The sequence below is a fragment of the Pyrus communis genome, chromosome 9 (genome assembly GCF_963583255.1).
Source record: "Pyrus communis chromosome 9, drPyrComm1.1, whole genome shotgun sequence".
Lineage (NCBI taxonomy): Eukaryota > Viridiplantae > Streptophyta > Magnoliopsida > Rosales > Rosaceae > Pyrus > Pyrus communis.
In genome coordinates, this window is record NC_084811.1 from 1,257,248 (window position 1) to 1,268,969 (window position 11,722).

The 11,722-nt window shown below is 39.4% G+C and overlaps 1 protein-coding gene across 1 annotated transcript; it reads right to left on the reverse strand.

Moving 5' to 3' along the window:
- Window positions 1-6,918: 6,918 nt before the first annotated feature.
- Window positions 6,919-10,576, reverse strand: LOC137746057 (GRF1-interacting factor 1-like). The gene is made up of 4 exons (XM_068486109.1): window positions 10,289-10,576; window positions 8,318-8,394; window positions 7,767-7,851; window positions 6,919-7,636 (listed from the first exon to the last, which is right to left on the reverse strand). The coding sequence occupies exons 1-4, from the start codon at window positions 10,367-10,369 to the stop codon at window positions 7,229-7,231; spliced, it is 651 nt and encodes a 216-aa protein (XP_068342210.1). The 5' UTR covers window positions 10,370-10,576; the 3' UTR covers window positions 6,919-7,228.
- Window positions 10,577-11,722: the final 1,146 nt, after the last annotated feature.

Consider the following 11,722-nt stretch of genomic DNA (forward strand, 5'->3'; position numbering starts at 1 on the left):
AGGTGATTTCAGCGGCTGTGTGCGCTAATGATCTGTATTCGGCTTCAGTGGAGGAACGAGCAACCGTGGGTTGCTTCTTAGCACTCCAGCTAATAAGATTGGATCCCAGAAATATGCAATAGCCACTAGTAGATCGACGATCAAATGGACAGCCAGCCCAATCAGCATCAGAATAGGCAGTAAGATGAACATTACCTTTCGTGAACCACAAACCATGACTGACTGTGGCTTTGAGGAATCTGAGAATACGTTTGGCTGCTTGAAGATGGGGTTCGCGGGGAGCATGCATAAATTGACAGACTTGATTGACAGCAAAGGATAAATCAGGTCGTGTCCAAGTTAAGTATTGCAAAGCACCCACAATAGATCGGTATTCTGCTGGATCAGGTAACAAGGGACCAGTGTGATCGAGTTTGAGAGAGCCAAGAGGAGTGAGGCATGGTTTAGCACCATCCATGCGGGTCTTGTGAAGTAAGTCAAAAATATACTTGCTTTGATGTAAGAAAAGACCAGCAGCAGATCGCTGAACCTCAAGACCCAAAAAATAGTGCAAAGGGCCTAAATCCTTCACGGGAAAAACAGTACTTAGTGTCTGAATGAACCGTTGACAAACTGCAGGATTTGGACCGGTGACAAGTATGTCATCGACATACACCAAGACAAAAACAGGAACAGATTCTTGGAGCACAAATAAAGAAGCATCAGATTGAGATTGATGAAAACCCAAGGACTGAAGTACGGCAAATAATTTGTCAAACCAGGCCCGAGGGGCTTGTTTCAATCCATACAAGGATTTACGAAGCTTGCAGACATGAGTCGGATAATTGGGATCACTGAAACCAGGAGGTTGCTGCATGTAGACATCTTCTTGAAGGTCACCGTGCAGAAAAGCATTACTGATATCCAATTGATTGAGAAACCAGTCATATTGAACTGCAAGAGATAGAAGAATCCGAATGGTGACAGGTTTTGCAACAGGACTAAAGGTTTCCTTGTAATCCAAACCAGCTTGCTGATGAAATCCTTTGGCCACAAGCCGAGCTTTGTAACGGTCTATAGTACCATTCGGATGTTTCTTAACTCGAAACACCCACTTACATCCAACAATATTTTGTTGGGAGGTAAAAGGAACGAGAGACCAAATGCCGGTGGACTGCAGAGCATTTAGTTCATCCTGCATAGCAGCCCTCCAGTGAGCATGTTTTGAGGCCTGAAGATAAGTGGTGGGAAGAATATCAACCGTATCAGGTAAAGGGTGTTTGGTGGCGGAGTAGGCTTTCGGTTTAGAGATACCAGCTTTGGATCTAGTGAGCATAGGATGAGTATTAGGGGCAGAAGAAGGATTCACTGAAACATCAACAGGTACTGGAACATCAACAGGTACTGGAAGATCCCCAGGAGGTACTGGAACATCAACAGGTACTGAAGGATCCGCTGGAGATACAGGAACATTAACAGATACTAGAGGATGCACGGGAGGTACAGAGTGAGCAGCAGGTATTGTGAATTGCAGATTTACAGATGAATTCATTGGAGAAGTATCAGCAAGAACATGAGGTGCACCAGGAAAGTCAGATGATAAACTCTGAAAGGGAAAGGTAGTCTCGTCAAAGAGTACATGCCGAGAGATATATACCCGTTGTGTAACTGGATCAAGACAACGATACCCCTTGTGTTGAAGACTGTACCCAAGGAAAACACAGGATTTACTCTTGCTGGCCAACTTAGATGTAGTATAAGGTTTGAGCCAGGGATAACAACAGCAACCAAAAATCTTGAGTCGAGAATAATCTGGAGGAGTGCCAAAGAGGAGTTCCCAAGGGGACTGCAGTACACCACCAAGGGGAAGGCGATTAATAAGATATGTAGCAGTGGAAAAAGCTTCAACCCAAAACATATGAGGCACTTGAGATTGCACGAAGAGTGTACGAGCAGTTTCAACTAAATGACGATGTTTCCGTTCAACACATCCATTCTGCTCAGGAGTATGAGGACAGCTAAACTGTTGCAAAATGCCATGAAGTTTAAGAAAATTCTGAAATTGATGACTGGTAAACTCACCCCCTGAATCAGAGCGAACAACTTTTATTTTATTACCAATAGTGTTCTCTACATAGGACTTGTACTCCACAAAAGTTGAAAATACAGACGACTTGGACTTTAAGGGAAAAAACCAACTATACTTGCTGTGATCATCAACAATAAGCAAGTAATATCTATAGCCACTCACTGATACAACAGGAGATGGTCCCCAGACATCACAGTGCAACAAATCTAGACTTTTAGTAGATACAGATTGATGAGTACCAAAAGGAAGCTTGTGATTCTTTGCTAAAGCACAGTCTTTGCAGAAGAAGGCCAGAGAAGAGTTGCCGTGAACAACAACTTTATTGGTAGACAAGACTTTTCGAAAAATAGCAGAAGATGGATGACCAAGGCGGCTGTGCCATATGCGAACATTAGCAGAGGTACTTACAAGTGCAGTAGGAGTATGAGTGACAGGAGAGAGATCAGATGAACCATGAAGCGGAAAGAAGCCATCTTTAACTTGGCCCCGCAAAAGCGTCCTCCCCGTAAAACAATCCTTGACAGAGGATCCATGAATGTCAAGTGTTAATGAACAATCATTATCTTTAATAAACTGATAAGCAGAGAGAAGACTATGTTTCATTTGAGGCACATGAAGAACATTTTGCAATTTAAACGAGTGAGCAGGAGTATGCAAAATAGAGGTGCCAATATGATCTATAGACAGACCTTTACCATCTCCGATGTACACCTTGTCTTCACCATGGTAGGGAGTAGGAGATTGAATATGTGATATATCATTCGTAATGTGAGAGGTAGCACCCGAATCAATGAGCCAAGGATTGAAGGACTTTGCAGTATAGTGAGCACACATGGCAGCAAGTTTAGCTGGAGGAAACTTGCCTGAGATTTCAGGATTCATTCTGTCGAAGCAATCAAGAGCTTCATGACTAGTAGAGCCACAAATTTGACAAGAAGTTTTGGGTCCTGAAGAGGAAACATGACGATTGAATCCAGAATTATAAGATCCTCGAGTGAAACCAGAGTTGAAATTCCCACGATTGGAACCACGATTATAGCTGCGATTAGAACCACGGTTAAAGCCTCGGGTAGAACCACGATTGTAGCCTCTGTTAGAATTATACCGAAAAGAATTCTGAAGTGGTGAAGCTCCAGGATTGTGAGCAGCAAGAGCTTGTGGTGGTGTAGGAAGGAGAGGCGGTTGACTTTGCACAGAGAAGGCATGAAAGGGCTCAGAAGAGGAAAGTTTCTTGCGACGCTCCATGGACAACTCCTTAGCGAGCAACAGGCCATGTAATTCATCCAACGAAGTAGAAGAAAGGCGAAGTAAGATGGAATCAGTGAAAGATTCAAAATCATCAGTAAGACCTGCAAGAGTCGCAGCAATGAGATCACGATCAGTAACAGATGCACCAGCGGCAGTGAGAGAATCGGAGATCTCCTTGATTTGTTGAAGATAGTCAGCCATGGATTGAGAGCCTTTCTGAACATTTTGAAGCTTCGAACGCAAGTGATGAATATGTACATCTGAGATACCACCAAAACGCTGCTCAAGCTTGAGCCAGAGAGCACGAGCAGAGGAGACACCGACTGTGAACGGAATAATTTCCTCAGAGAGCGTCGAATTGAACCAGATAAGTAAATTCTGATCTTTCTCATACCATTGCTCAAAACCTGGATTGATGGAGCGATCTGGAAGAAAGGGAGATGGACAAGGCTCAGTGCCATCAACAATCCCTAGAAGCTTGTAGCGACGAAGAATCGGAGCAAACAAAGCTCGCCACGGCAGATAATTGGATCGCCGGAGCTTGATCGTGAGAGAATTATACATCTGAGAGGTATTGAGATTTGGGGAAGAGGAATTAGGGTTTGAGGGAGGCACCGACTCAATTGGAGAAGAAGAATCGGAGGGAGACGCCATCAAGATTCAAGAAAAGGAAGCAAGAATCTGAATCGGAGGAGAACAACACTTCAAACAAGCACGACGGAGAAGACGATCGGAGAAGACGATCAGAGAAGAGCGGAAGAAGGCAGGATCGAAGAAGCCGTGAGGCGGTGTGGCGATGGTACCATGTAGAAAACCAAGATCCACAGTTTCTAAATATCTCTCATATATTGATTAATCAGATAATCTTACAATGATGCAGCAGTGTATATATAGACAGTACACTGCTCTTACAATTACAATTATATCCCTGTCTAATCTATTTATTTACATAAGAATCATAACAAACATTTAACTGATTTTACTTGACTCTTTAAACTGCTCTTTCAAAATTTAATATAATTAAAAGCTAAATAAATAAATAAAACAATTTCCTTTTTAATTAATTTGATTGTTTGGTCTTTCATTTATGGAAATCATTGTTTGTATTATATACGAGAGTAGCTTTTTACCAGAGATTTTGATTTAACGAAGATTTTCATTGTAGAGCTAAGATAATTGACAGTAGATAAATTCAAAAACCACTTATATCAGTACAGAATTCTTATGCAATAAATGCATGATCTTTACGGAATTCTGTTATTGCATTTTTACTACATTAAAAACGATATCTCTGGACGCTCTCATATACAATCCTATATATATGTGTGGGTGTGTGTAATTGATAAGGAAGCAGCAACGTGGGAATTAGACAAAAATATTAGGATAAAGATTGTCTGCCTTCCACTTACAGTATCCTTTCATACCCTTCCGTTTTGTATGATCATGGTTAAACCACGTCAATATTTTATATTATTTTTTTATAAAGATAATAAGACAAAAATGAATAGTAATATAAAATGTTGACGTAACTTAACCATGACCACATAAACAAAAGAGCATGAGAGGACACTAGAAGTAGGAGGACAAACAATCATTGTCCAAAATATTAAGCAGCCATTTTAGAAATTGAATATACAATATCTTAGTAGATATAGTCTGCATCATAGGTCTTCCAATCAACTTTTTTCTTAGTCTTGCCTCACTTTTTCCACAAATTTGTCTCAAAGTCAAAGGTTCCTTCTTGGTTGCTTCCTCTAGAAAGGAATCATCTCCAGATATTTTCTACCAAATTCATCAAATTCATCAATATGAGTTCTTAAAATTTAATCCAACAGCTAAAAATAAGGGTTTTTTTATAAAAATTATAATAATTTTAACAATTAAATCAAATTTTAAAAATCCGGATTGATAGATTTGGTGGAAGGGATCCGGAAAGGATCCCTTTCCCTACCCCACTTCAAGAACCTCTACATATTTCCTCTCTCTCTCTTTCTCTATATATATATGTAGAAGCACATGACCAAGCAAGCATAAAATCAGTCCTCTATCTCTCTCTCTCTCTCCTCATATATCTCTCTTTCTCTCTCTCTCTCTCTCTCTGAAAAATGGAACAACTCAAAAATCACCATCAACAATCTCAGCCTGATCATCAAAGCAAAAAACCCACCAAATCAAAAGAACCCATGATCAAGTACATCTCCAGCCCTATGATGGTCCAAGCCAGTAGTGCTTCTGAGTTCAGAGCAATTGTTCAGCAATTCACAGGCCAAAATGCCAACACTCCATCTGATGAAGAATGCACTGCCACCCATGAAAAAGAACAAGCCTCGAGACCAGATACAATGATCAGATTTTCGGACCACCCTCCTCCGCCTGCGCCGGCCGCTGTTTCCGATCAGCTTATGGATGAAAACAACTTATGGGAAGCAGTTGCTGAAAGCTTGAGCAGTTACCAACCTCCATGTGTTTATGTGTGATGAAAGGAAACAGAGAACTCTGTTTTCCTCTGTTTTTTTACTTTTGGAGAGTTTTATGATATTTTGAATTTCATGTGCTCCTAGCATTTTTGCAGTGTTGTAAGCTTATACTGTACCTGTTGGTTATTTACTTTATTTTATTAAAGATTCAAAACTTTATTTATTATTATTTTAAATAAAAAATATGAAGAGTCATATTCATTAGAGAAGTCATGTCTTTTATTAAGGGACAAAGATTGTCAGCCCTCCCACTTTCGGTGCCCCCTGTTTGTGTAATCATGATTAAATCACATTAACATTTTATATTACTATTCATTTTTTTCTTATTATCTCTATAAAAAAATAATATAAAATGCTAACGTAGCTTAACCGTGACCACACAAAACAGGAGGGCACTGGAGGGCATCGGAAATGGGAGGGCAGACAATTCTTGTCCTTTATTAAGGGATATGTAGAGTTATAAATAGCGAACTCTTCAAACAGAACAAAGAGGTTAACATATATTCAAATGTCTTCCTTCTCTCCCTACTACAATACTCATATATAATCCTTATTATCTTCCTACTCATCTTGATCATCAATGGGCAATTGATCACTACTTGGCATCTCATCTACTGTAATCGTGCTTATGGATTAGACACTATGAGATTCAAGGGTTGTATCTTGGGATTGTTATAACCCCTATAACCAGGATGTAGGGAGGCATCTACTAGGATAGTGGCAACACGCCTCTCTTGATATCACATACCAGATCATTCTTTACGTCTTCCTTTTTACTGCTTTATTTATTAATATATGTGTTTGATGCATTTGGGTATTATCTAATTGATTGAATTTACATGTGTATTATGATCATAATCATTTATATTATCCTACAGTACCTTACTACATTATTGAAGTAAAATCAACATTAATTAATTTCGAGTTTAATTCGCAAACACCTACATTTGAAGTGATCGCTATGTTGAAGAAAGTAAAAATCTCAGCGCCGGAAATTTGACATAACATATAACTAATAGATCCACTACTAATCGTAATGAGACCGTTTTGTGATAAACGCCCACACCTGCTGTATTGTGCGATGCTGCAAGTTGTAGACTTTTTTAAACTGTTAGTGTTGATTAGCAGAAGATTGTTGATCCGTCTCTCTGAAATCTTGATTCATAATAACCAAGCGAATTGAACACGAAAATTTCGACATAAAAATAAAGGCGCATCAAGAAGTTAGCCTGCAAAAATTTACATGATATACTACCATAACTGCATCGTCTCACTAAAAAAACCATAGTTCAATGTTTTGAGGATAAACACTCAAAGATAAAACACCAGGGCCTTAAGCAGCAAGTTTTTTTCCCCCTCCTCGGCTAACTTCGTTTCCTCACCTAATTCCCTAAGTTCAGATGCTAACAGACCAAAATGTCCATCATTTCACCGCTTAATTCCCATCATCGGTCGATTTCAGGTAAAGACTCTCACCCCCATCTCCACCATGGCTTCCAGAGCTCCCGCCTCGCCCATCCATATCTTGCTTACTCCCACCGGCCATCCTCCTATGCATGCCTTCTCCAGGAGAGCTGCGTCCGTAATCACCGAACCCTCCAGCCCCAAGTTGCCCGCTGCCTCCAGCATTATTTCCTTCATTCCCGAGCATGTGCAGTCCCGCGCTTCCTCCAGCAGTCATAGCAAGTTGACTATGCAGGGCCTGTTGCTGCAGAGCTGAAAACGGATGCTGGGAGTACATCATGGAAGAGCGTGCAGCCATGAGCGATTGTGGTGTCATCTGCTGAGCTGCTTGTTGCTGCATGTAATGTGCTCCTGGCTGCATCATGCCGGTGGAAGAGTACTACAAAGCATTTCATGAAAACAATCAGGAAATGTACAATTTCGGGACACTGAATTACGCGGTGACACTTAACAGATTCAGTCGGTGCCCTTCAAGTTTATTAATTTTTTTCGCAAATGAGGTTTTGTACCTGAGGATGCATGGTAGGAGGCTGGGGTTGTGAATCAGCAATGGCAGCCAGGTACATCAGATTCCGCTGTAGCTTCGCTTGGTTCCTGCAATAATTGCAAACGATTACTGACCCGTCTAGCAGTTTAAACATAAAAATTCTGCTTTTTGACACAAGCTAAAACGAGCCTAACATATATATATATATATATTGCAATCAGAGTTCAACTAAAACGATGTTTTCGCAACCTTTTATGTACTCGTAATAGTTATAAATGGCATCCATCACTTGCAGTAAATTAGTGGCATCCTTCAAAAAGGCTTAATTTATGCCATGGTAATAATTTACGGCATCCTTCCGACAAAGTACATACTCAAAACAGAAGTTTGCCACACTACACAGAATCATGATTCGTGGAAATCGATAGTATCGATTAAACTAAATGATGCACGCTTATAAATCCGATACTGTAGGCAAGAGGGTGTCAACTTACAGCATGCAGCTAATCAATAGCACTTAGTGATAACAAAAGATAAGCAAAGCAGCAGTTAATTAAGAAATAAAATGCTCACTCTGCACATTCACTCAGTTTCCCGGTATTCTGGCTCTCAACAATCTTCAGAATCAACGACTTGTTCTCGTCCAAGTACTGCAGGAAAATTTAAAGAAGGTATTTAACAATAGGATAACAAGAATATAATACAGACCAGAAGAGCGATAAACGAAAAGGTTCTAAAATTTCTGAGTAAGAAATTCACAGTAACGCTGACGAACAGAATCAAAGTACAATTATTAGTAGTATGTGTAACCAAACCAACTGAATCAATCCAACATCAGTGCTTACTCAAATTTATGAGAAAGATGGAAGTAAGCAACCGGGGCAAGTGATACATTCCGAAAGAGACAAATAAAAAATGACACAATTGCTGTGCAAAAGAAAGATTATTGGTCACTAGTTCCTATCACTAGACAAACTTTCGCAGGGTCGACAAAATAGCCGCACACTTATCTGAAAACCGACACTGGAAACATGCTCGATGACAAGATGAAGACGTGACTTGCGTTAGAAACATTCAAAGGAACAGAATCCTGAAGGTTTCGCTGTTTTGGTGCCTGAAGAACATGCCAAACGAGCACTTTATGCAGATAATCTTAGTTTTAAACCAATCCATAGCTACCATTTCGGTGCAACTACAAATGATCAGTCTTTGAGTATGCTAATTTGCTATTTCGTAACGAATTTTTCTGTGCAACTCGAAATCTAAACTAGATCAGCCAATTTAGTCCAAAATAGTACAATATCTACAAGGAGAATGATGTGAAGAAACTAGCAAAACCTTCAACTTATGTCCTACAAAATTAATGGAATCAAATGGCCAACCAAAATAGATGCATAAAATGTAACTGCAATCTGTAAGGATCAAGTAAATACTTTCATAATTCTAGTGATGCCATCAAACATTTTTCAAGAAACCGACGCGTAAATAAAAGCACAAATTCTAGTTCACTAGTCACAACTTGTCAAAACAGAAACAAAAGCAGCACTCTTTAAGTTAGGTTGCAGCCGGAAGGACACCAGATATGCATGGTTATGTGAGACACTATTTCCAACAGACAGAAGAATCCGGCTCGTTTAGAAGCGTGCCCAAAACACTTAAATGCTTCCTGCAACTTCAAACGCATTTCCAGGATTCACTTAAGGATTGGTTCCAAAAACATTTTTATCAGAATCGCTTAAATTTTAAAAACACTTCCCAACGAGCCGAAGTTTTCCTTGTAACAAATCTACACACAATAAATAACATATATAGTAAATCAAAATATCTAACATGCAAAGAAACCATTTATCAGTTCTCAACACCCTCTTTTCTTACGAGACGATATTCTAAACCATTGGGGAGGGGGATTCGAACTTGGTGCAAGGGGATAGGCACACCGTCGTATCCAAATGGCCTGACCCAGGTATTGTTGAAAAGTCCCACATCAATAAGAAAAGAAGAGTTTAAATATCCAAAACCCACTCCAACTAACATCTTTTGTGATAAAAGCCCACACCTGATTGTGCATGTGGTAATTACCAAGTTGGAGATAATATGTTGTTGGAAGTGGGTCATATGGTCCGTCTCTCTGATATTTCTACAGGTATGCATCCTCAACACCCATTTAAACTTCACTGAGAAACAGGACACAAACTTGGCAACAGACAAAGAAACTAGCTTGATGAGATTATGAAGAAACTTTCAAAAAATCAGAAGAAACATCCATTGATACATGTACATACCAACATATATGTATATATAGTCCATTAGAAAAAACAAAGAAGAATCAAACAAGAAAAACCCATTAAGCATACCAAAAATCAATACTTTAGAGATTAGAAAAGAGGGGTAAATTAATTTATTTTAATTAAGTGGATACAGAAAGTGGCAGGAGAAACCAAAAACCAAATGGAAGTGCAGAAGCAAAGCTGCAGAAAAAAAAAAGAAAAAAAAAAAAGGGAGCAAAAAGCGGAGGAGGAGGAGGAGGAGGAGGAGGAGGAGGACCTGCTGAATGTGATCAGTAGTGACGTTATTGGGATAATAGGCTGCCATCATAGGCTGCATCTGCATCAGGTGCTGCTGCATCTCTCTTTTATATATGTCGACCTCTCTGCTCTGCTCCTCTACCACAAACAGAAAGACACTCTCTCTTTGTTTCTCTTTCTAACTTTCTCACTCCTAAAGTAGGAACAGAGCTTCTTTTTTTTTAACAGAGTTGAGAGGCCACACTTACTGCAAAGGGTGCAACCAAATAGAGAGACAGAATTTTGATAGATGCCTTTGCCTTTTCTTTTCTTCTAATTTCTATTTTTCTCTCTGTGTTTTCACTTTCTCTCCGGACATACAATGACATCACCTCCGCACAGATATAGGCGCAGAGAGAGAGAGAGAGTGGTGTATTTACACAGGACGTTTTATCTTCGTTACGTTTCTTTAATTTCTGACCGTCAGGTTAAATAAATTGCAAATAATGTTTTTTTGGAGTTTTGCTTGGTTTGGGTTTTTTGCATCAGTTTCTATCTATCTCCTCTCTCCTACAATCCATAAACATAGCTCAAGTCAATTAAGCTTGCAATGTGTTTTAGTTTTTTTACATGGCACTTTATAAGTGGTTTGGGTCCTTGGGATACTGTTTTAGTTACATTCTCGGTGTACATAAATTGAACTTGATCATGCATGATTAGCTTAGAAAATGGTTGCAAGGACACTCCGTTATAGATAGGTAAGTTAAATTTAACCATGTGTGATTGATTTAGAAAATTATCACAGTTTACAAACTTTACATCTAGTTGCATGTAAACCGAATGTAATCATGCATGTACTGAAAGATCTAAGGTTCTAACTTTGAGGTCTGATTGGAAAAGAAAATAGAGCGCACAACGCGCAAATCTTGTATATTTTTTTTTTTCAGTTGTGCATTTTGTCAAGCATGTGGTGTACATCTCGTCCTCTATCGAGCCACATCTACTAAGTTTTGTCGAGTGGCCCTACTAAGTTCTCTCAAGATCCAAGGCCAAGTACTATTTAGATATGTTGAGAAACATTACATCAAATACTTGGTGAGCACAAGAGTCATGTGCCAAATCCAAAAGGATATTTGCAGGACCTTTGCTTGCTATTCCCCCCCCCCCCCCCCGGGGACCTCTAAAGGGTTCCAGGGCCATTTGGATCCCTATGTGGATCTGTGCTGCAAACATGATTGACTTGAAATATCGTCATTGTAACATCTCAGTTGAATAAGTTAGCATGCTAAAATAATTGAATTAAACAAGAAGAAATGTTGATACTATCATCACATTCACATATTATAGGTGATAGGTTATAGCATCACAATTATTACTTCATTCCACTTAAATCACACTTAAGAACACGTAATTGACTTAAGACGGTATTATGCTCATTATAAAGTAACTAGGGCAACGTGACCTATAAAGAACA

What these genes read in the sequence shown, in the direction of transcription:
- LOC137746057 (XM_068486109.1), bottom strand. Translation starts at nt 10,369, where the DNA reads ATGCAGCAGCACCTGATGCAGATGCAGCCTATGATGGCAGCCTATTAT. An exon ending in CTACTGATCACATTCAGCAG is followed by an intron (nt 8,395 to 10,288) that starts GTCCTCCTCCTC and finishes ATTTTCCTGCAG; the next exon opens with TACTTGGACGAGAACAAGTC. An exon ending in AAACTGAGTGAATGTGCAGA is followed by an intron (nt 7,852 to 8,317) that starts GTGAGCATTTTA and finishes CAATTATTGCAG; the next exon opens with GAACCAAGCGAAGCTACAGC.